The sequence below is a fragment of the Danio rerio genome, chromosome 6 (assembly GCF_049306965.1).
Source record: "Danio rerio strain Tuebingen ecotype United States chromosome 6, GRCz12tu, whole genome shotgun sequence".
In the NCBI taxonomy this organism is placed as follows: Eukaryota; Metazoa; Chordata; class Actinopteri; order Cypriniformes; family Danionidae; genus Danio; species Danio rerio.
The window spans coordinates 26572143-26598574 of record NC_133181.1 but is presented as its reverse complement, the minus strand read 5'-3'; the positions used below and the strand labels follow the sequence as shown (position 1 = coordinate 26598574).

The window sequence follows — 26432 nt, the reverse complement described above, 5'->3', positions numbered from 1 at the left end:
TTTGGGAACCACTTCTCTAGATGTGCAAGCAGGAAGTATGTCAACTGATTTGGTTATGCTACATTAATACTCTTGAATAAAAAAATGATTAAAAAATATTTTCACCAAAGCCAACAACAACGCTTTTTTACAATTATCACTGTGGGATTAATGGGTATGTCCACGATTAGTAACTTCACTGCATGGTTTGCCTGTGTTGCTCATTCTATTTACAATTTTTTTTTATTACTCTTTTTTTTTTTTTTTTGTCAGATTCAGCACAGTTCGAGCCAGCGTCAGGGCTTGGGTCAGATCTTTTGGCTCTTTATCAGAGGGGTGAAATGTCTGACATCAGCATCCAGGTGGCAGATAGAGTCTTTTCAGCACACAGGTAAAATTATCATTTCTACAGTTTCCTAACACAAATGTGCGTGCAGTATTTTGATATTATTGTAATGTGTAAAAGGGTCCTGAGATTTTTATTTTTTATTTTTTTCAAATAAAAAATTCTAAAGAATTTAAAGTTATGTTTTTTTTTTAAGTAATGTATATATTTTTTTAAATATGTTTCAAAATTTGCAAATTTGTGACAATGACCCCATCAACTCTTTTGTGTAAAAGTTAATTTAGTTTTCTTTTCTTTTTTCCCCTTTTTCTTAAGTACAACATGTTTCTTGAAACAATCTCAGATTATATTGGATAACGAGATCGTCATATTGTTGTGTGGAGATGCATTTCAATGAAGCAAAAAGGGTATAATAATTATAAAAGAATTAATAAAGACATCTCATACATTTTGAAATGAAATACATGTAAATATGTAACATTTTCAAAAGTTGTCATTATAGAAATAAGCACCAATTAGCCAAAACATGACTATTCTCTGGTGACATGAAAGTTATTGATTGTGAAGGTTGTTAAATATCATCACCTAACAAGGCCATAAATTAAAGTCTGGGTTGATAAGATGGTAAACAAAAAATCTGTTCTTGTTATTGAAGGGATCGTTCACCCACAATTTTACATGTTCTCACCAATTACTCACTCATAATTGGCTCTAAACTTTTGTTTAGAACAAGCTATTTTGAAGAATGTTGAAAAAATTAGCTATTAATATTAATAGTATATAAAAATATATAAATGAAAGTCAATATCTGTGTTTTCATTCATTCTTCTGTATAGTATATCTTCCTTTGTATTCAACAGAATAAAGAAACACAGATTTGGAATAAGTGAAGGGTGTGTAAATGACGACAGAATCTTTTTTAAGCGAGTATTTTGCAATCTAGGTTCATGTAACTGATTTTAGAAATCTATATAAACAATTTAGGGGTATGTAGATCTTCAGGAGCAGGTGGAGAGGGTGCAGTGCCAGTGGCTGTTCTGTAATAATTCATATATATTTTGTTCCGACCATCAAACATAAATGCAAATACAACTTTCACATAGATAAATCATGAAGAAATTCCTTTTCATTTAGTAGGTAATGAATCTTGCTGCATTACACACTTTGTTTGATAGGGGTTTAAATAACATGATGAAGAGTTCATGGTGTTGACAAGCTTGTTTAAGAACTTTAAACTTGATTTTTGACACTACATAAAGGAGCAACAGCATATTTATCATAATATCTGCTATCTTGCTTTACTTACACCTAAATTGTCCAATAAATCTAAATCTTTATATACATTTTAAGGACCTGATTCCAGAAACAAAAGAAAATCACAAATCCATTCTAAATCAGTGATTTCAGCTAAATTGAAGAAGCAATTTAGGGATAAAATTCTAATAAGAAAATATTATTTAGGTTATTTTAGTACTAAACTAAACTAGTACCGCTAGATCAGTTTAGCTTTGTGCACAGAGCACATGGTACGCTCTTAACCCAATTTGCCGAATTTACTAGAAAATTGCATGGAAACCCATTACCTTAAACCATTTTACATATTTACACAAGCTAAAACTAATCAGTCCTAGTTGAATTTATATAGAACTACATAGGACCCTAAACTAAATGTTCGTTTAACAAGGGCTGTTTAGTTTCACATTAAACTGTAAGAAAATAAATCGTAAAAAAAGGTCAAATGACTGGCAGCTATGGCTGCCAAACAAAAACCATAAAATTACGGTAAAATGTCTTTGTTGAAATAAAGTGCAAAAAATAATAAATCTACAGATATTTTCATTAAAATGTTTACAGAAAAACACTGTTATTTTACAGACTTTTCCTAGATTATTACGATCAAATCCGTTCAATAAAGGTATACACTAAGAGTTTTACAAAGAAACACTGTTATTATACAGACTTCTCCTAGATTATTATGATCAAACATCATCTATAAAGTGACTGCACTAAAAGTTCAAGAGAAAACAATGTTATTTAAAAGAATTTTCCCTAAATCATTACGATTAAACACCTTTAATAACATGCCAAGACATGCTCATGATCGTAATTTAACAGTTTTATTTTGGATCAAAATTTTTTGGAAAAAATAACAAACGAGATACGACTGATTAAAATTCTCACAACTTTAAAATTACAGTTGTTACATTTTATTGAATAGTGTTTATGTAAAATGTGTAGAGGTTTAAGTTATATGGAATGATTCAGTTACAGATCTTAAATGAAATGGAACTGTAACATGAAGGGGACGCTGACAAATGAGTGCAGATCCAAAGGCAAGCAACAGTCAACACAGGGGCAAACAGATGTAACATTTTGCTGGGAATCCAGAGTCATGGTCAAATAACAGGCAAATGGTCAGTCCCGGCAATAAAACAACGTAAACAATTAACAAACAAAGCTAGGCAAAAGAAGAGAAACGCGTCATAATGTTCACAGTAGCAGTATAACAAGACTAAGCAATTGGCGCGTGAGTCTGTGCTGCTTTTAAAGTGCATGTAATCAGTTCATAACGATCCTCCGACTGTGTGTGTGCAATCAGCAGAATCTGAAACAGGTGTATGTGAGCACTCTTAGTGTGTTACTTTATTAAATGGATTTGATAGTAATAATCTAGAAAAAGTCTGTAAAATAAGTGTTTCTCTGTAAACATTGTAATGAAAATATCTGTAGATTTATTATTTTTTGCACTTTTATTCAACAAAGAAATTTTACGTTAATTTTATGGTTTTTGTTTGGCAGCCATAGCTGCCAGTCATTTGACCTTTTTTTTTTACGATTTTTTTTTTTTTTACAGAGCAAGTAATTACAATTTATTACTTTAATTTTACGTAATTTTAAATGTACTTAAAAAACAGGAAAAAACACTGTAAATAATGTCATTTTTTTTGTAAAAAACAGACACATTGCTGTAATTTGTCATTAATTATATAGTACATAAAATAACAGTCAAGCCGTTAATTTACAGATAATGTTTGTAATTTTTACGAACTTTTGAATATAATTTAAAATAACAGAAAAATACTGTATAAATAATACTGTAATTTCCCTGTATAAAAAACACAAATGTCAGTAATTTGTTTTTAATAATAAAGAACCTAAAATGAAAGTCAAATGGTTAATTTAGAGAGATTGGTTGTCATTTCACTAAGTTTTGAATATAATGTGAAATGACAAAAAATTACGGTAAAAAATTTAAGGATATTTTCTGTAAAATTAGTTTTTTTTTTTTTTTTTTTTTTACAGTGTAGGTAAAAGTCTCATTAGGCAATAAGACTTAGTAGATCTGAGTGTCATCAGTGTTGGGATAAGATTTGGTTCTCTCTCATTATTTATTTCACTGAAAACAACCGCAAGGCCTACTGTACATTTTGTAAAATGAAAATTAGTATATCATGGATGGGCATAAATGCTGTCCCATGCAGGGAGGGTGCTTGCCACAAGGCTGCTGTTGGTCGCAGAGAACACCTGCAGCCGTCCATTGCCAGTTATTTTGCACCACCAGTCACACCATTACCCTGAACGACAGCTGAACTTGTCAAAACAGCTTCGAAAGCAACCTCTGCCTCAACGTCTCCTGACAGCAGGGTGCACATCAACATTATGCGCTAAGGTTATCTGGGCACTCTGGGTGTGAATCACCACTCACTGGACTGATCAAAGTTATTTCAGATATATTTAAGTCGAGGTTTCTGGATTCTGTTTCTGGCTCGTTTGTGTTAATGTTCAACGAGTCTCTCGATCAGTTAACAAGGAAGAAGCAGCTAGGGTAGGAAAAGTAATATCTATAGGATAGCAAAGGTAAATGTGTTAGATATTGTGATAAATCTTGCTTTTGGTTTAATTAATTCTATCAAGCTTTGTTTCTTCCGAGCTTATCGGAGTTATATTGCATGGCTGTGCTCCATTGATTTAATTTAACTGCAACTGTTTATTAACAATTAAGTTAAAGGTTTGATACTGATTAGATCTTAAAGTGGCGACGAGGTCTTAAAATATTCTGAGAAAGTATTTAAAAAAATCTTAAAAAGGTATAGAAATTACCTTTAGGATTCCTGTTTATACCCTGCTAGTGCCCGCTGATATTCTTCTTTTTCAGACATTGCTGGAGTCTGACAAATGCAGATTCAGTAAATGCTGCTGAATCATAAATGTCCAGGAGGTGGCAGAATTACAGTTTACTCTTACATGAAACAGCAAATGTGAAGCTAATCAGAAAGCAGCTGTTTACTCGCTCATCATAATCTTGCATTACAAACCAAATTACGCAACCTAGTATTCTGCACACGCATTAATCTTCAGTGTTTGCTGAATATATGTTACATGGATATGATCAGGAATTGGTGCGCTGTTAGATTCCATTATAGTTTTCTCTGACTGAGCGTCTCATTAGCACCTTTGGTTCTGCAGAGGTTAGAGCAGTTACCATGACCTGTTACTATAGCAACAGGCTCTCCCTCATCATCAGCCGGGCGCAGCATCTCTGTGGGTTTGGCTTGTATGGAAAGACGTCTGCAGTCCTGATCAGTATGTCAGGCTTGAGGTGACTGCTGCAGAGCCGTCAGTCTCACTGCAGGAAATACACACAGCTAATCTCCCTTTCACTTTCATCATCTGTCCCTCTCTCATCTGGCCGTACATCTCCCAAGAGACGCCAATGATCTTTCATTGCACACGTACGCAGAATAAAATTAGCTTTATCAGCTGTAATGTATTGTGAAGAAGGTGCATCAGCATAACAGCGGGTTTAAAACGTAACAATTGTAAAAACAAACGTATGAGTTGGGTTAGATAATGTTATACTATTACTGTATGTAAGCAGTATGTGCAAATAATAAAAAATGACACTTTTTAGTAGATAATTCGTATGGATTGTAGGTAAATTTTAAGCAACTAGTTATAACAAGTACGGATGTATCGATCATGCTTTTTTGCCCTCTAGTCAGAGTCATTTGATTTTGCTTAAATAACTGGTTTGTAAATAATGCAACACTTAATTTAGTAATCAAAAATAAATCAACAAAGTATGAAAGTACAATTATTAAGCACATTATAAATGTGGTTGCAAGTCAGGAATACAGCATTTTTTGCTGCCGTCATAAACTACTTACTAACGTTTATTAATGTAGAGTTAATGTTTAACAGATATTGAATTCACTATTTGCTAAGGCTTAATAAATGGTTCATAGTGTGTAGTTATCATAAAGTGTTACCAAGAGGTCTAACTCTTTGCCACTGCATATCTATAGATGTGTTAAAAAATAATGAGAGTTTATACATACAGTTGAAGACAGAATTATTAGCTCCCCTGTTTATTTTTTTCTTCATTTTCTGCAACGGAGAGAAGATTTTTTTCAACACATTTCTAAACATGATAGTTTTAATAACTCATTTCTAATAACTTATAATTTATTTTTATCTCTGCCATGATGACAGTCAATAATATTTCAGTTGATAATTTTCAAGACACTAGATTTCAGCTTGAAGTGACATTTAAAGGCTTAACTAGGTTAATTAGGTTAACTAGGCAAGTTAGGGTAATTAGGCAAGTTATTGTAAGACGATGGTTTGTTCTGTAGACTATTGGAAAAAAATTGCTTAAAGGGGCTAATAATTTTGACCTTAAAAGGTTTTTTTTTTTTTAAAAAAAATGCTTTTATTCTAGCCAAAATGAAACAAATGAGACTTTCTCCTAAAGAAAATAATATCATTAGGCATACTGTGAAAATGTCCTTGTTCTGTTAAACATAATTTAGGAAATAAAAAAAAATAAAAAATTCCAAGGGGACTAATAATTCTGACTTCAACTGTATATATTTGACTCCTGTTTGGGAGGTTATGTCCAATTCCGATTGAGTATAAAATTGCGTGATTGAGCCCGATTTATGATCATGTGATCAGATCTGGACATCCCTAATTACAAGTGATAACATTACCATTAAAGAAAAAAAAAAAGCACAACAATTTCTAAATCAAAATTAACTTTTTGTATATAAATATAAAATCATTTAAAAAACTTAATTCGTTTTCATCATAAAAATAATTATTAAGTTAGTCTGTATTCTAATTGTGTTTTTTCCATGTAGATTTTACTAATTTCAAACCATCATTCTTAATGACTTCTATTAGTTTTTGTATATAAACAATAATAATTAATGTATCATATTTAAGAGAAAGTAAACATATCTGACCTATAAATCGTGTTAAACAGTGGGTTGTGTTTTAGGGTTCTTTATCTTTGCAAAATCTCTGAGAATGTACTTGTGCATTTAGCTTGCTGAAAAAAATCAGGTATTTTCTGTTTTATTGCATCTTTCTTTTGAGTGATAAATAATTAATCAACTCATTTTTAGGTAATTTTACCGTTAATAGGAAATCTGTTATAGACTCCAGGCATCCAAATGTTAGGCACTTTTCACTTCCAGGCCTTAATAACCCAATTATACAAATATATTTTATGTAAAATATAATTGGCAAAAATATGATCAGAAAATCAATTTTAGAATAATAACAAGTATGTTCATACTGTAGTTGATCACATTATTTTGCATGATCCAACAATAAAAATAAATGTTATTTTTGACATTTACCAAAATGTTATTAATATAAAAAATAATATCATTTAATTTAATGAAACCTGAGCTGACACAAACCAAGGATGGGCAAAAATACTTTGAAATGTTTTTTAAAATAAAATACCAAATACCTCAATTTATCAAAATAAACTAAAAAAATACAGCAGCCATAACAAGTATCAAAATAAAATACTGTATTTTGTATTTTAAAAATACTACAAAATACTTCATATTCGATCAATACTTTCACTATCAAACTGACAAAAGTCTTAGTTTACCCCCTTAGTGAACTCCAGTAAACCATCTTAAGGTGTTTTATTATTCTAAAGTTCGTCTGAATTTCCACCTGCAGCACTGAGACTGACAAGGATTCATGTCATTTCTTAAGCAAAGATGTATAACATCCCCCCATATACAAGTGTTGACCACTTTCATAATCAATTTTCTGTTCTGACCTCAAGCTTATAGGCAAATAACTGAGAAAGCATCAATCTGAGGCCATTTTGATGATGTCATCATATAGACTTCTTATAAAGTATTTTACAGTGTTTTAAAATACAAAACACTAGACTCTTAAGTATTTTAATACAAAATATTAACCCATTTTCATAAACACTATCGAACACAAATTACAAATTACCATTTTGTATTTAAAATATGTATTTGAAATACTGCCCATCCCATAGACGAAATAAAAATAAATATTGGTATTTTTACTCAATAAAATTCACACACACACACACAAAAACTGTGCGTACAGAAGAAATAGAAGTGTTCAGCAGAAGAAATCCACTCCTTTAGATTTGAAACAAATAGAGTGTAAGTTAAAATGACCGAAATTTTAGCTTTGTGTGAACTGTGCCTTTAAGTGCTTAATTAAACTTGACATAATTAATTTCATATCATCATAACGATGCAGATCATCTCTGAATTGTGCAGGTCAGTGGATAAATGTGCAGATCGTCAGTTTAATACTGTGTATCAATTGCAATTTAGTGGTGCCATGGTAACATTTAACGTTTGCTAACATTAGTAAAAAAAAATCTCCTTTTTCATTTAGCAAATGCTTTTAACCAAATGGACTTGTTCTGCTTGAATAAGATTCGCTCAAGCTTCTAATCTATCTAAATATGTCTTATAAATAGAACCCAAAATAGCAGAGACAAAAATACAGTGCAAAAGGGGATTTAGTTTCATAATTTCACTGGAATGGATGCTGGGAGAAAATAACAAACAAACAAACAAACAAACAGAAAACAATAGGAATGGAGTGTGTGTGCTGTATAGCTCATGAACAGAAATACATGACATTTGGAGATTGTACTTTCTCTGAAATATATCCATCACATAACAAGCTGTTTCATAAAGCAAGGACAAAATTGGCTATAATAATAATAAAAAAGTGTATTTATTGAATAAGATGGCTATGAATAGCTGCATATAGAGCTGGAAAACAAAAGAAGAATCCAAAATGTCAGATATTTTTGTTCTGTTCAGAGATATTCTTGGTCTGCCTCACTCAACACTGCAGTTTATTCTGTCAGGAGACCAGGAGAAAGTGACACATTAAAAAAATGAGTCTATTTTTAGCAGTGTTTAGGGCAGATAGAGAATAAGCGGGTTGTTGGTTGAGAGAGCGAGAGATAAAGGAGGACTGGGAGGAAGAAGATGAAGGACATAAGAGAGCATATGAAGTGTCACCAGCTGTGTCTAATGCTGCCTTCAGGGAAGTTTGCACTTATGGCTTAAAAATAGTAATTATGATTTGGTGCAACAAATGAAGAGCAAAGGATGTGCATTAAGTGTGTAATTTATGTGTTAACTATTTCTTTAGTCATGATTTGGCTCTCTTTGAGAGTAATGGGAAATATATTTTAGTTTAATTGTACAAACTTGTCTTGTAACTGGTAAAAGAATGGTTTTATATTCAAAAGAAGCTCAATTTAGCTCAAAAATAAAACATTTTAAGTAATTGGATTAAAACTTGTTTGTGTGGTGCTGAAACCTTTTTTAATAATAAAATCTAAATATATTACATTTTGTTAAACTAAAATTAAAGGATCTCCTAATAAACAGTAGCATTTTGTTTTTCATTTTTTTATATGTTTAGGGTTACAATAATATAACAAATAGCTGTATTACCCTGGAAGTTGTTATCAAATATGTGTGTTAAACTTGTTTATGTGTGTTTGCGTATGCTTCTACAGTTAAAGTCAGAATTATTAGCCCCCCTGAATTATTAGCCCCCTTATGTATTTTCTTCCCCAATTTCTGTTTAATGGAGAGAAATTTTTTTCAACACATTTCTAAACAATAGTTTTGATAACTCATTTCTAATAACTGATTAATTTTATCTCTGTCATAATGACAGAAAATAATATTTGACTAGATATTTTTTAAGACACTTTTATACAGCTTAAAGTGACATTTAAAGGCTTATAAGGTTAAAGACTAATTAGGTTAACTAGGCAAGTTAGGGTAACTAGGCAATATATTGTATAATGATAGTTTGTTCTGTAGACTATCGAAAAAATATATAGCTTAAAAGGGCTAATGATTTTGACCTTAAAATGGGTTTATAAAATTCAAACTGCCTTTATTCTATCCGAAATAAAACAAATGAGACTTTTTCAGTAGAAAAACTATTATCAGACATACTGTAAAAATGTGCTTGCTCTGTTAAACAAAATTTGGGAAATATTTAAAAAATAAAAAATAATAAAAGGGGGCTAATAATTCTGACTTCAAGTGTATATACTATGATTTTACTGTAATTATATACAGGGTTCATATGGTCTTGGAAAACCTGTCATGGAATTTTGACTTGGCATTTTCCAGGCCTGAAAAAATTTTGGAAAAACAGAAAAACCCACAGTGTTTTGCAAAAGTCTTGGAAATCACATTCACATTTAGTCATTTAGCAAACGTTAAGCTGCGGTCACACTAGAGCTTGTGCTTACGAAATTCTGTCGTACTGCGCTGCGAAAAGGGGTGGTATCAAACATATGATTAGACAATAATAAAAGTGAGCGATTGCTCCATATTTTAAATTTCTCATTTTTAATTATCTTCTGTTATCTAACGTAATCACGTGATGCAAGTTTGCTGGTAAAAATTCACCAAGTTTGAACTTTAGAATGCAGTGAAATACGAAACTTGTTGCTTGCATTTCTGGTCTGTCGCATTCGCATGCGTATGAATAGAAGTCTATGGAGCGAAAAGTGCAGTGTGATTGCAGCCTTACAATAGAAGTAGTTTTAACTACTATTACTAGTTTAACAAACTATTAGAATCATCTAAAATTTGTTTGACATATCTGTATTCTGGAATGGAGGTTAGTGGTTTTTACTTCTTTTCTTGTTCAAAAACATGGTCTCACATAATTACTGCAGTGTAAGCATCATCTATTTTACATGATGTAAAATAAATTAAAACTAAAGAGATTGTTGCGTGTTTTATGATATGCTTTAATAAATTTAAACGTTTATTGTTTTTCTTATGATTTATCACGTATACGTAAACATTACGTTAAACATTAGGTCGTTAAGACTGACTTGAAAGTCTTGGAAAAGTCATGGAATTTTTGCAGTAAAAATGTGTATGAACCCTGTATATACAGTGCTCAACATAAATGAGTACCCCATTGTAAAAATAAAGATTTATTCAACAGATATATTTATTATGATTATATATTAGTCACCAAACATCTTTAGAAATAAAAAGATAATAAATATAAATTTATACAAAATTGCAAATTACAAAAAAAAAAAATAAATAAAAATTCTCTTTAATGTTTTTCCCTAACAATTAAATTTGGTTGTACTAATTTGGACCATTATCATTAGTAATTTTGTTAAATTAGCCCCAGATTTATCTTCAGTACTGATTAATTTGATTAATATAAATATATGCACAAATATAATATTGTAAAGCTAATAGAAAATATTAATTTAAATGAGAGATTTGTGAGGGGTCTATCATATATGTTGAGTACTTATTAATGAAAATATGCATGTAATATTTTATTATTTGCAGTCAGGGAGCTTCCTAATCAGCATTTGAATAGTTTTGTTAGTGCTTGCTATATGCAAGAGTGAATCAGAATCTGCCAGAGTCCCCTACTGCTCTGAGCGATTCTATGTACTGTATGCTCTCAATATGTCTCATATGTTCACAGCAGAGTGTCAGTCGATGTGTCTGTTAGTATTGCTCTGCAGCAGCAGCATGTGTTGCAGATCTTTCCAACAAGACAGATAACATTACAGTGGTTCTATGCTAAAATATTACAAATGCTCTTACACTAGAGTTATGTGTTAACATAACTGTGTATTAAGATTTGAAAATGGTTTAAAGTAATTGCTTTCAAATTAGTTTCTTTTTCTTTGCAAGAACCTAGTCAGTGTTGTGTGTGTTATGCCCAAAAGTACTATTTAGGTAATTATGTTCTGAGTGATTACTATAATAAACCATTACATTTCCCTTATTTCATGAGGTCTTCTATGTTTTTTTTTGCTGCATGCCCAAACATATCAGTCAATGAATAACACAAACAAACACACACACACATAGACATCTCCCAGGGCTGCTTTGCAAATATCGAGCCTGGGTAATGTGGTGTGAAGCGTGTGTGAATGATAAGGGAAGCTAACATTGTCTGTATGTGTGCGTGTTTCTCCTTTCCCACAGGGCCATTCTGTGTGCGCGCTCGCAGTATTTCCGAGCGATGTTGTGTGGCAGTTGGATGGAGAGTTTGTGTCAGTGTATCACTCTGCAGGGGTAGGTTATAAAGGACAACCATCACTGTAACTCATCATCTAACCTATGACAAATATCAAGTGCTCTGTCATGGTTAGGTTTTTTCAGCATTTTGTTGAAGGTTAAAGGGATAATTCATCCACAAATGAAAATTTACAGTGATTTACTTACCTTCATTCACTTAAAGATGACTTTTAGTTTAATTTTCATTGTTGGATGAACCATCACTTTAAGTATGTGTAAAGGGGGTATTTTGTGTTCTTATATATATATTTTTCCAAATCTTTTATTACTGTGATATCTGTAGCAGTGATTTATATTATTCTACCATATTAATGGAAAGTGATGCAGTGTGTTAGAGCTGAGAATTGAAACTGTTTTGTTTAAAATAGACACCATAATTCTCACACGATTCAGAATATACAATTAAAAGCAGTTTATTATAGATTGTCTATTGTATTTGCTGCATGTTGTTTATTTATTGTTTATTATGTAATTTTATTTGAATGAATAGTTCACCCAAAAATGAAAATTTCCCCATAATTAAATTGAAAGTTTTTGAAACTTATAAATGTGCCTAAATCTGTCATAAAGTTGACCTATATACTGCCAGGGGGTTAACTCATGTCTTATGAATTGGATTGTATGCAAATAGTACAAAATTGTTTTCCATGATTATATGATTGTACAAAAATGTATATTTGTAGCAAAAACATATATATTTTATAAACTTATATCACTTTTGCTGCCTACCAAATGCACATTCATTCATTCATTTTCTTTTCGGCTTAGTCCGTTTATTAATCTGTGGTCGCCACACCGCCACTGAACCGCCAATTTATCCAGCATATGTTTTTCACAGCGGATGCCCTTCCAGCTGCAACCCACTGGGAAACATCCATAAACACTCATACACACACATACATTACGGACAATTTAGCTTACCCAATTCACCTATACCACATGTCTTTGAACTTGTGGGGGAAATCGTAGCACTCGGAAGAAAACCCACGTGAACACGGAAAGAACATGCAAACTCCACAAAGAAATGGTGCTGCTGTTTTCTTCCCCTCCCGCTCCCGCTCCTGCTCCAGCACAAAGTTGCAACATTGTTGAATATTCAACTATCAACACTGTCTGCTCTTACATTCCCACTAATTTTACTCTCTCTCTTGCGGGAACCAAGCTTTAATTTCTTATACCCTGTCCCATCTGTGAATTTAGGGCATTGTACTGTATATTAGACATTGCCTGTGTGGTTCCTTATCACAAATGATCAAGATGGCCAAAATATTATTTGCTGTGAGGGCCTTGCAATTGATTGTGGAAGACAGAGGAGCTTTCTGATGATGTCCATGACCATGGTGGGAACAATACAATAAAACAAATCTGTGGGTTTTATTTTTTTCATAACGTAATAAAAAAAACAAAAACAAGAAGCACATTAATTCATCAATATGATCTAACAAAGGTAAAGGGGGAAAATTAATCATGTTTGCTGTTCATATGGCTTGTAATTGGGATTAAGTAAACATTTGTTGAGTTATTTAACATAAAATTGTTTGATAGTGTTAATTTGGATAGCCAAAGCATAGCTGGTCCACCAGACCCATGAACACTGGCTGAGTAACAAAAATACGAACACCACACAGGGGTTAAACACTGCTAATTTATTGAAAGTAGAAAATGATATGTTATAATATCAGAAGATTTCACTCTAAGAGAATAAGAGGTTAAGTTTTTTGAATAGCCACATTTGTTCATCATCATCACCGTCGTCTTGCGCCATAAGTCAAGTCAGAGAAAGTTTGTTGAGATTAAGGAATCAGCAGTCAACAAAAGTGTCAAATTTGAGTTTATAACTTAAAAATGAAAAATATTCAGCCAGAATTCTGCTTCAGAAGACATGCATCAACCACTTGGCAGTTATATGGGTTCATTTTACAACAGATTTGTGTGCTTTTGGAATCTTTAAAAAAAGGTCACTACCCAACATCATTATACATGGTAAAGCCAGGATTGTAATTGTTTAAGTGTGTGTATTAAGATCACAAGATCAAGCTTTATATTTCCTACACATTCTTTGATTAAAGTGCAAAGATTCAGAAGACTTGTGCTTGTGGCAGTGTGCTGCAATATTATTCCAAATGATTTTGTAAAAAAGTACTTTAATGTGTGATATGACCAAACTCGATTTAAATGAGTGGAGACTTGAACCTGAAAGGTTTTTCCACATGTCACATCTTAACAAGCGGGTTTTCAGACATAAATTGACCACCAATTGACCTGAACCTCATTGATATTCTTGAGATGTGCTGGAGAGTGCTTGATCAGAACATCTCCAGTTTGCTACACTATCATTTTTGTGCTTCAATCTTGTGCTTGCAGCTGTCCTTGTAAAATCCAGACTCTATGTATGTAGTGGAGAGGTCGTTTGTCTTTGATCTTTCATGTCCCATAGTTCAGCATGAGGTCTCAGTCAGACCCTCTAAGAAGAGGATATTCCTGCCCCCCAACAATCTATTATTCATAGCTCTGTCTGTGTCTAGGAAAACCAGGATATTGTATGTAGTGTTACATGCCAGGCTTTAAGAATTTATTCTATAACCACATGTCGATTTTTTTTATGACCAGCAATCAGAAGAACACTATACATGGTTGTTATACTTAATTAATATAATATTTTTCTCTTTGCAGAAATGTTTAATGTTACTTTTATATTTTGTTCAACTTGTAGGGGCATTCAAATTAAATATTTTATACATTAATCTTCAATCAATGCATTAAAGTAGGGGTGTCCAAACTAGCTCCTGGAGGGCCAGTTTCCTGCTGAGTCTACCTCCAACTTGCTTCAACACACTTGGCAGGAATTTCTAGTATATCTAGTAAGCTTGATTAGCTGGTTCAGATGTATGTGATTAGGGTTGAAGTTAAACTCTCCAAAACACTGGCCCTCCAGGATCGAGTTTGGACACCCCTGTATTAAAGGAATAGTTCACCCAAAATAACTAATTCTGATGACATATAAATACACAGAGAGTACGTTTGCAGTTTTGGGTGAGCAAAAGAGTCTTAGTTGTTTAGTGAAATGGTGTATACAATTGTGTTTTTTTTTATATATATAAATCAGGCTGGGTCCAGATGAGATGGAGATTCTGCTTCATTTCATGTACGGCGCCATCCTAGATTTCCCACCAGGAACAAATGTCAGGTAAGCACGCTCCGTGGTGACATTTTCGTTCTTCTAATGTGATGAAAAAACAACAGTGCAATGGTTTCAGTCAGATGTTTCTGACAAATGTCAAGATATTTGTGTATGCTTGTATTTGATCTCAGTCAGGTTGTGTTAGCAGCAGACATGTTGGGCCTGGAGGGTCTGAAAGACGTGGCTGAGATGGTCCTGACTCGGGACTACTGTCGGTTTTTCCCCAAGGTAAGACAGAAGAAAGGGTCATAGCACACAAATGTTTAATATATTAGAAGTGAGGAGTGTAAATAGTCCTGTTAAGCAGTTAATCTGTTACCACGTAGTGTCAATAGTACTACCATCCTGTCGTTTATTACCCTTTAGGGACACATTAAGTGATTTGTATTTGTGATCAAGTAGTCTGGGCATTGGTTCAGCTTTTGTAGAGCATTTCATTTGTCAGCCAAAAGTCCCTGGCCCTATCCCTCTGGTGTGGCTCCAGAGTACTATTCATCCAATTTAAGTTCCTCAGATGTGGGTGTAACGTCTCTTTCTTCAGCTGTAATTGTGACATGTTTTTCCTTCTTCTATAAAACAGCACGGCAGCAGACTTTGTGCATGTTTACATAGTTAATGTGGATTATTATGAACATGTGCTTTCGGACACAATAGAAGTAGTGGGAGGTGGAGTAAGTCAGCAAGCGCAAGTGCATTTGACAGCCCTCTCATAATTCGTGAAGAGCTGTTTTGTTTGTGCTTCAAGTCCCTCATTCTTACTCCCACCATCTAAGAATGCTTTGAGACCAGTCCACTGTGTGTCCTTTTAGCTTGTAATTTCATCCTACGCAGAGATGAAAGAGGAAAGCATTGACTCCCTCACTTCTTTCAAAATAATCAAACTTTTAGTGTAGGAAAGACTTTAGAATTTAATTTCCCTCAAAACAAAATACAATCCCAATTCAGAAAAAGTTGTAACAGTTTGGAAAAAGTAAATAACGAAAGGAAGCAGTGATTTCCAAATTTACATTGACTACTTTTGCCCTGTGCTCAAGACCAAAGAAAAAAAAAGGATCATCCTGACTGTTACCAGCAAGTCCAAAAGCCAGGGTCTTTTATGGTATTGTGTCAGCACCCTTGGCAAAAGTAACTCGCACTTCTGTGGTGGCAACATTAATGCTGTAAAATTGCATAGATATTTTTGGAGCACAATATGCTCCCTTCTTTCAATATGCTTTTCCTTCAGGGACACCCATGTATATTTCAACAAGACAATGCAAATCTGCATTCTGCATTACAATCACCTGGCTGCAAAGGAAGAGGATGTGTACTTGTGTAATTGACTAGACTGTCTGCAGTCCCGACCTGTCCCCAATAGAGAATGTGCTTCAAAATGCAAAGTATTTCAATATAATACAAAGATCCCATACTGTTGCCCACCAAGACTTTGGAAAAAAGTAAACCTGAAACACTTCATCACTTGGTGTCTTCAGTCCCCAAACATCTTTTAAGTGTTGTGAAAAGGAATTGCAACATTACAAAGTGCTAAAAGATTTAATTTTCCAACTTTTTTTTTTTTTTTTTTTACAAAACGTTTGTTGTATTGTCTGCAATAAAATACAACTCAAAGTAAATTTAGAAATCCCTACTTTCTTTTCGTTTTCCATACTGTCATAGCTTTGTCTAATTTGGGGTTGTATTAAAAAAGGCATTGTCATCTGATTAAAATGTTTTTTTTATATGCTGACCAGATTTGTCAGAGTGGAACAAGCACACATTATATTACATTGAGTTTTTTATTTATTTATATTTAAATATATAAATATTTAAACAGTGGCCATTAGAAAAAAAAAAGAAACACAATTTATTTATTCAAATGGGATAAACACTGTCCAATAAATGAGGCATGAATAACAGATTCAAAAGCAAAAATCGATATGAAATACATGTTTATATTCATCAACATGCTTCTCTGTAGATACATTTTTTCATGCTAATAATTTTTAAATATTGAAATGGTTTGCTGAGGTAAATGTAACATGTGACCTATCGTTTATAAGCTGTTTTATTGATGTCTTTCTGTGGTCGAAACACTGACTCTCTAATTACATGAGATGTGATACATTTGAGTACTTTTGTTCAATGTACTGAGGGGCTGCACGTTTTGGAGAAAAAATTGAATTGTGATTAATCTGATCTAAAGTGTGTTTTACTATAATTTCATAAAAGAGCTGCAGGTTTGATAACAGCACCAAAGAAAGACCAACCAGAATAAAAAAGTACGCTACACTATGCTTTGTTTATTTAATACCACTTTTTTTTCAATAAAGCTGTCAGTTTTTATGACAACTTAAGGAAATAACCACAGTAGTTTAAAATTAGTTAAATTATCTTGACAATCTTTTATATAGATATATAAAACCTTTGAAACCTCTACATTTAGATTGTTACAATTTTTATATTGATTTCATGACATTCACGGTTCATTTACAATGTTTTCCGTACACAATTTTAGGTTGTACTTCACAACGCAAGAAACCATGTATTAAAATGTATAATTTATAAATATATACTATCTATACACACACACACACACACACACACACACACACACACACACACACACACACACACACACACACACACACACACATATATATATATATATAAAGATATTATTTGTCATACCATTTTTGTCCTTTTATAGTCAGATATATGAACTGTGCTGTACCTTTAATTTTACCTGCTCAAAGAAAACACTTTTTGAATGTATCAATGTCACAAGGACATGCACAGAACAACATGAGCATTTATAGCAAATAAATAAATGTAAATATTATCCTGCTTGCTTTTGGAGCATTGTCACACAAGTTCTTAAACACCTATGACAGGTCATTGTGTTCCCACACCCAAAAGAAAGGACTGCAATTGGCTTTAACAGTCAGCGTGGCTCTGGCGTTATTCACCAATGAGTGATGCGGATACAGATAAACGGCGGCGGTTACATTCTATAATCTGATGTTATCACAGCTGATCCATGATAGATGAAGTGAAGAAAACTTATGCTGGAGAGTAACTTCATTTTAATTTCTTGCGCTCGCTTCCCTCGCCATAGCAATAATTTAAACAATGGCTCCTTTTCAAATCGTGATTTTGGTTTAAAATCGATGAATTATATAGGTCTTATGTTCATTCATTCGTTTTTTTTCGGCTCAGTCCCTTTTATTAATCTGGTGGAATGAATCACCAACTTATCCAGCATATGTTTTACGCAGCAGGTGCCCTTCCAGCTGCAACCCATTACTGGGAAACGCCCATACACTTTTATTCACACATACACTACGGCCAATTTAGCTCAGACAATTTATCTGTACCGCATGTTTTTGGACTTGTGGGGGAAACGGGAGCACCCCGAGGTAACCCACACAAACACGGGATGAACATGCAAACTCCACACAGAAATGCCTACTAACCCAGCCGGGGCTCAAACCAGCGACCTTCTTGCTGTGAGGTGATCGTGCTACCCACTGCGCGAACAGAAAGATTGATTCTAGATTTATCTTGATTTCTTTGGTGCCTGACTTGATCTATCTCTGAATTTATCACAATTTTCACTTGCTGTGTTGTATTTTTTTTTTAAATCATCAGGAATAATAAAACAATATAATGATGTAAAACATCAATAATATTTCAACAATAAAACAGCATTAAGGGCAGCACGGTGCCTCAGTGGTTAGCACTGTCGCCTCACAGCATGACGATCGCTGGTTTGAGTCCCGGTTGGCATTTCTGTGTAGAGTTTGCATGTTCTCCCCACGTTCTTGTGGGTTTCCACCACAGTCTAAAGACAAGTGGTACAGGTGAATTGGATGAACTAAATCGGCCATGTGAATGAGAGTGTGTATGAATGTTTGAATGTATGAATGATCTGCTTTCGCGACTGCCGAAGGAAATTGATTAAATTAATAAAACAGCATAATTCACTTTATAGACATTGCTATTATAACATCTATCAGAGTTAACACATGATTTTAGAGTTAGGTCAGTGAGTTTGACTCATAAACGTCACAGGCTAGAAAATTACTAATCTTTTTTTTTTTCTTCAAGACCATTAATAGCTTTTGAAAAGTCAGTTACATAAACCTAGAGCGCTAATTGTTCTTAATAGTCACACTCATAAAGAGATTAAAAGACCTACTGTACTCTGAAACATGTGTCATCATTTACCCATTACTTGTCACACTTCTGTCTGAATGTCTTTCTTTTGTTGAACACAAAAGATGATGTGGAATTTGCATGTTCTCCCTTTGTTCGCGTGGGTTTCTTCTGGGTGCTCCGATTTTCCCCACAGTCCAAATACATGTGGATATAGGTGGGTTGGGTATGCTAAAATTGACCATAGTGTATGTGTGAGAGTAAGTGTGTATGGATGTTTCCCAGAGATAAGTTGCAGCTCCAAGGGCATCCGCTGTGTAAAACTTGTGCTGGATGAGTGGTTGGTCCATTCCACTGTAGCAACCCCAGATTAATAAAGGGATTAAGCCAAAAAAAAAAAACCCTTGGTGTAATGAACCACCAACTATTTCGGCATATGTTTTACGCAGCGTATGCCCTTTCAACTGCAACCCTATACAGGGAAAACCCATACACTCTTGCATTCACACATTCACTCATAAACTACAGCCAATTTAGTTTACCCAATTCACCTATGGCTCATGTCTTTTGGACTGTGGAGGAAAGCGGAACACCTAATAATATTTAATAATAATAATAAAGTAATTCAATAACAGTTGAATCTTTAATGCTTTTGATCTTGTTTTGTATATGTCTGCATGCATGACAAGATGCAGTTTTTCTTTATATTACGTAATAATTGTTCATTTTGTGAGCTTTTATGGCCTTAAAGTTTTACTGAACAATCATTACCAGTGGCTTTAATTTCCTGTTAAAGATTGATTAAAAAAAAATCATAATGATTTCTCGATCATTTACACTTAATAAGATTGTTTTGCAGTAGAAAAATTTGAACAATTTTCAGATTTGTTGTAAATTTCAGTGTTGTTTGTACTGTTATCATATAAAACAGAATTTAAAAGCTCAGACAACCCAAATTCAGGTTATGATTTGCTGAAGTGTGTGAGATGATGGCTGATATCTAGAGAGTTTTTATATAGTCATATCCATATGTCATTTTCTGCAGCCTGTTGATGGAGTTCAGAGATCCATCCTGGAGTGCCTCGCCATTACACACTCGATAGGCCTGCACGATCTCTACCTCTCCTGTGTTAGGTGAGACACTTCTGCTGTTCTCTGTAGATGATACCTCTTTTGTTAATGGCTTTTAAAATGACTCATCCTTCTTTCCTGATTGTACTGCTTTCAGAGTTTACTGCCACAATTTACTGCCATATGCGAATACTGTACAGTGCCAACGAATCACTAAATAATAAATGATGAAATGAAGCAATAAATAATACATGTTCCAAAATGCTTTACAGATATTGAGGTTATGCCTCTGCCATGGATGCTATCAGTTTAACACCTATTTGTCAAACATTGTAAACCTTGGACCACAATATATATATTATATTGTCAGAAATATTTTGTATTGAGTCTGAAATGTCGATTTTAGTTTTATACTAACGTGAAAATTAAGTAAAGATATTATTCTATGAAGATTTCTTTGTATTTTCTAAATTTGTAAACATATTTTTGGTTCGTAATATGCATTCATTTGGACAACTTTAAAGGCAATTTTTTTATTATTATTTTTTCCCCCCAACATATTCAAGATTTTGTACAAATATTGTCAAATTCAAATTGGAAATGCATCTGTGGAAAGTGTATTTATCCAGATGATGTATATATCTCAATTTTCAAAACTGAACCTTAAGACTGGTTTTGTGCTCCATGTCTGGGTCAAAATTTAAATTCGTTTTGTATTATTTTGTCAATGTCATGTATCAGTAGTGCATAAATTTAGGGGGCGGCAAATATTGTGGGCGGCATGGTGGCTTAATGGTTAGCAAGAAGGTCACTGGTTCAAGTCCTGGCTGGGCCAGGTGGCATTTTTGTGTGGAGTTTGCATGTTCCCCCTATCTATCTGGGTTTTCTCAATGCAATATGGATTGGATAAACTAAAGTACTGTACATACAGTACGTAGTAAATGAGTGTGTGCGTGTGAATGAGAGAGTGTATGGGTGTTTCCCAGCTCTGGGCATTCACTAACACGAAACTAACAACATGGTCGAAGGTTAAATGCATCTAAGCCTTTTCTAGTGTATCTGAAAAAAATTCTGCTATTTATTACAATTTATTTAGATTTGTTTTCCAGATCTAAATTTAATCTAAGTCCAATTTTCACATGATCATTAAATTTAAAATGTATCTCTAATTAGTAATGGATCACATTCATCCAAAGTTATTAAATTTGCTTATTTGATTATTTCAGATACACTAGACTTTTAGTTATTCTTTCATTGGCGACCAATTGTCGTTCAAAATCCATGTGTGGCCAATTTCACATGCCTTCTCCTATTGGGCTTGCCAGCTTCATTCCGAGTCAGAGGTTTGCAGGCGACTGGTACCTTTTAAGTCAGCCCCCTACTGCTTGCTCTGTGATAGAAAAGGTAGTCTTCCCAGTTTTTTACCATGCAACTTTTCAGATCAAAAGCGGTCAGAAAGCTAAAGGCCTTTGAATAAGTGCTGTCTGCTTCTTTAATTTTGATCCTCTAGTTTGATCCACACTGGCCATAAAACATCAAAGGTCAACAAAAGTGTCCACACAAGTTATTGGTAATAATTATTTCAGTCGAATTCCAAATAGATCAAATATAACATTTTATTTGTCAGGTTAAATTGTATCATGCCAATTACATAATAAAACAATCAGAAAGCCAATTCAGAGATGATACTGTACATACATACCTGTATACAACATCCATTACTCAAAGATAAATCAAAGAGTTAGAGATGCATACCTGACCAGAGAAGTACATTGCAGCATATATGTCTTGGAGTCTCACATGCTGCAACAGGGTCTTGGCTACAAGATCCCAATGAAAAATTTGCACCTTTCCCTTAAACACTCATCTCAGAACAAAGAATCATAAATTAAAGACAATTAAAACTTCAACGAGACCTTTGTCTGGTCATATGTTAACCTAAAAACTAATCACCACCTGGGATAAAAAGTTCATAATTGACAGATAATTTCACACTTCAATAATTTACTACAATAATAATTTTCATAATAGTGACTACTGCAAAATTGAGACCATTTACCAATCACACAGGGACATTTAAAATTATGCCAAACACTGCAAGTTAAAGTTATAGATTCACAAGATACACCATATGAAGAGGATGAAGATTTGGTGTGGAATGTGAGTGAGCTGAGCTCTGAATGGAGAAGTGAAGAGGACGGCAGAAGTAGGGCACATGATAGGTAACTGAGGCAGTTGAGGAACTTGCTTCCTTGCAGATCTGCTGCTCAGACTAGAAAGTTCATTGTTTTATTGCATGGCAATTCTTGTGGTCTTGTCTCATGAAATTCCATTATAGTTCTCAGAGTCTGATATTATGGAAAGATTTAACCATCCTTAAAGTTTCTATGTAAGTCTGAAGTTCCTACAGACTTCTATTTCTATATGATGATGTATTTCCAGCTAAAACTGAATATTGAGTAGGAGACGGGGTTTCGTTTTTGGCACCTCTCCTCTCATATTTCACTCATAGCAAACTAAAGATTGCTGGAACATAGCTAAGTAATTGTTTTTTTTCCCCAAGCCATAACCCTCACGTCAGCAAAGAAGAACTGCTGTTCCACAAAGGAAGCAAATAGTTAGATTTTTATTCAACAGTACCAAAGCAATTTATTTAGTTTTAGTTGATTAACTAGCAGCAGCATGGTGGCTTAGTGGTTAGCACTGTTGCCTCACAGCAAGAATGTCGCTAGCTTAAGTCCTGGCTGGGCCAGGAGATATTTCTGTGTGGGGTTTGCATGTTCTCCCCATGTTTGCGTGGGTTTCCCTCAGTGCTCCGGTTTCCTCCACAGCCCAAAGATATGCACTCTAAGTGAATTGGATTAACTATTTGGCCATTGTGTATAAGTGCATGTGTGAATGTGAGAGTGTATGGGTGTTTTCCAGTACAGGGTCACAGCAGGAACGGCATCTGCTGCATGAAACATTTGCTGAAATAGTTAGCAGTTCATTCCGCTGTGGCGACCCCTGATAAATAAGGGACTAAGCCGAAGAAAAATTAAGGAATCAATAAAAGATTTACTTCAACAAAGTAATTGTTCATCTTAAAGACATAGTTCATGCTAAACTTTACATTTACTCATCGATTACTCACCAACAAGTGGTTCTATACATTTATGAGTTGAACAGAAAAAAATAATAAAATTAGAAAAATGTTGGAAACCTGTAACCAATGACTTTCATTTTACTGAATTGAATGGTACATGTTTTTAACATTTTTCAAAATAACTAATTTTTTTGTTCAACAACAACAACAACAAAAAAAGAAATTCAAACAGGTTTGTCAAGTGAAGGTCGAGTAAAAGATGATATTTTTTTAGTTTTGGGTGAACTATATCTTTAATGTTACAATATGTAAGATTTTTCAAGATAACTTATCCAAAAACCACTAACGTTGTTTATTCTGCTGTCTTGTATAATTACATTATCTCAAATAAACAAAACAAAAATCAGAGAAATAAGCTATTTTACCTAGTGCAAGCAACATGTCATGTGTCGCCATGCTAATGACATTTAACAAACACCCTGGATCTCTCGTTTGGTTTCATAGAAAACAAGAAAACATCAAAGATGCTTTAATATGTTGTGCATTTTTTATATTGCACAGAGAAGCCTTGTAACAGAAACTTCAAATGTATTTAATATGATAAAAGGAGTTTTTTTGAAAGAGGCATACTAAAAGTTCTGCTGCTTATTTTTTTGTTCGATGATGAAGACAAATATTGTCTTCACTCTTGATGTAAACTGTTAACCTTTTTAACAATGGAAGTGAAAAGTCCCCTTGGCTGTGCAAAAACATTCATTTAAAATATAATTACACATTTCTATCTATTTTTTTTATTGGACTGTGGTGGCCTTTTTATTTTACTATAATTTTGTGCTGGTAGTATAGATGGGAAAAAATAACATATTGCTTCCATCAATCTTTGATTAACACCGTGAGCATCAGAAAAATGAAGTCTTTGACCTTTAATCATTTCATACCGTCACCATTACTTAATTACTAAACTCTGTCATTTAATTCTCTGTGCTCTAAACTCAGCGCAGTGCGGTAAACCAGCTCAGAGAGGCATGTGAATGTAGGTCGGGATTTTTCCAGTGCCTCAGAAAGAGAGAGAGAAAGAGAGACGGTGCATGTGTGTTGTTTCTCAGATGTTCTGCTGCTTCCTCCGCTGCGGGTAGGAGGTTGAGGAGTCACGCATCAGGAGGAGAGGCTCGCAGTACAGCATCAGTGATCTAATGCCATGAGATCAGTGCAGTGAGGCTGCTTTCACATCAGTCCCAATCCTGAATCTACTGTCTTTGTGTTACTTACCTGGATCATCGAGATAGCTCAACCAAAAAAATATACATTTAAAAAAAAAATTGTAAAGTGCATTTCACAATGCACATTGTTTCAATTGTGCATTACTAAAATTCATAACAATGTTTTTTTGCCGCATTGTAAAAGTTTAGAGCATTTTTACTGGACTTTTGATAGTCTCGTTTAGACATTCTGTTGACAAATGAGTAACCTCGCAATGACATGTACACTCACCGGCCACTTTATTAGGTATACCTGCCCAACTGCTCATTAACTCAATTTTCCTAATCATCTTATCTTATGGCAGCAACTCAATGCATTTAGGCATATAGACATGGTCAATGCAATCTGCTGCAGTTCAAACTGAGCATCAGAATAGGGAAGAAATGGGATTTAAGTGAATTTGAGCATGGCATGGTGTTAGTGCCAGATGAGCTGCTCTGAGTATTTCAGAAACTGATAATCTACGGGGATTTTCATGCACAACCATCTCAAGGGTTTACAGAGAATGGTCCGAAAATAAAAAAATATCCAGTGAGTGTCAGTTCTGCCTTGTTGATGCCAAAGGTCAGAGGAAAATGGCCAGACTGGCTCGAGCTGATCGAAAGGCAACAGTAACTCAAATAACCACTCGTTACAACTGAGATATGCAGAAGAGCATCTCTGAACACACAAAATGTCAAACCTTTAGGCGGCTGGGCTACAGCAGCAGAAGACCACACCAGGTACAACTCCTGTTAGCTAAGAACAGGAAACTGAGGCTACAATTTGCACAGGCTCACCAAAATTCAACAATAGAAGATTGGAAAAATGTTGCCTGGTCTGATTTGTCTCAATTTTGCTGCAGCATTCAGATAGGGTCAGTATTTGGCATCAACAACATGAAAGCATGGATCTATCCTGCCTTATATCAGTGGTTCAGGCTGGTTGTGGTGGTGTAATGGTGTGTGGGATATTTTCTTGGCACACTTTGGGCACATTAGTACCAACTGAGCATTCTCAACCCTAAGTATTGTTGCTGTCCTTGTCCATCCCTCTATGACCACAGTGAACCAATCTTCTGATGGAAACTTCCAGCATAACGCTCCATGTCATAAAGCGTGAATTATCTCAGACTGGTTTCTTGAACATGACAATGAGTTAACTTTACTCAAATGGCCTCCACAGTCACCAGATCTCAATCCAATAGGGCACCTTTGGGATGTGGTGGAAAGGAAGATTCGCATCATGGATGTGCAACCGACAAATCTGCAGCAACTGTGTGATGCTATCATGTCGATATGAACCAAAATCTCTAAGAAATATTTCCAGTACCTTGTTGAATCTATGCCATGAAGAATTAAGGCATTTTTGAATGCAAAAGGGGGTCCAACTTGGTGTACCTTACTGTAAGGTGTACGGTGTACCTTGTAAGGTGTACCTTACTGGTATTGTGGGTGTAGATTAGACTGTCTGCTTAATCCGCTAACTTACAGTATTTGCAACCTAATCACTAGAAGTTCATTTCTGGTCAACACTTTTAGAACAGTGTTTATTTTTAATGTTTATTTATTTATTTATTTATTTATTTAAAGCCTTTTATCTTCAGAGACTCTATGTATTTCATCCAAAATAAAGCAAAAACAGCAAGATTTTAAAATACTAAAATAATTGATGTTCATGTTTATCATCAGCAGCAGCATTTATTAAAATCATTTATCTGAACTGGACATTATATCATTACTATATTTTAGTTGTATGGAAATGAGCGGACATTCTTACTGTACATACTTTAAAACATTCTTTCCCTGTTTCACAAAGGAAAAATAATGTTTTGGAATGACACAAAAATAGGTCAATTGTGATAGAAATAGCTTTTTTTTTTTTGCATTTGCATTTGCGTGACTTTTATTTGCAGAGATCATGTAGGCTAGCAAAAATTGCACAGACTATTATTTTTTAATTTCACTTACAGTGTTTGTACTTAAA

At 34.0% G+C, this 26432-nt stretch overlaps 1 protein-coding gene across 4 annotated transcripts in view; it reads left to right on the top strand.

Annotated features, from left to right (window-relative positions):
* Positions 1-26432, top strand: part of btbd8 (BTB domain containing 8) — a 51347-nt gene that overhangs the window by 13056 nt on the left and 11859 nt on the right. For 2 of the 4 annotated variants that reach the window (XM_068221969.2, XM_073954077.1), the window contains exons 5-9: positions 259-370; positions 11644-11733; positions 14843-14923; positions 15049-15145; positions 20097-20185. In XM_068221969.2, the coding sequence (XP_068078070.2) occupies positions 259-370; positions 11644-11733; positions 14843-14923; positions 15049-15145; positions 20097-20185 (469 nt within the window). Of the gene's footprint in view, positions 1-252; positions 371-11643; positions 11734-14842; positions 14924-15048; positions 15146-20096; positions 20186-26432 lie in introns of all 4 variants that reach the window. The other 2 variants (XM_002662430.8, XM_073954076.1) reach the window with 1 other exon arrangement.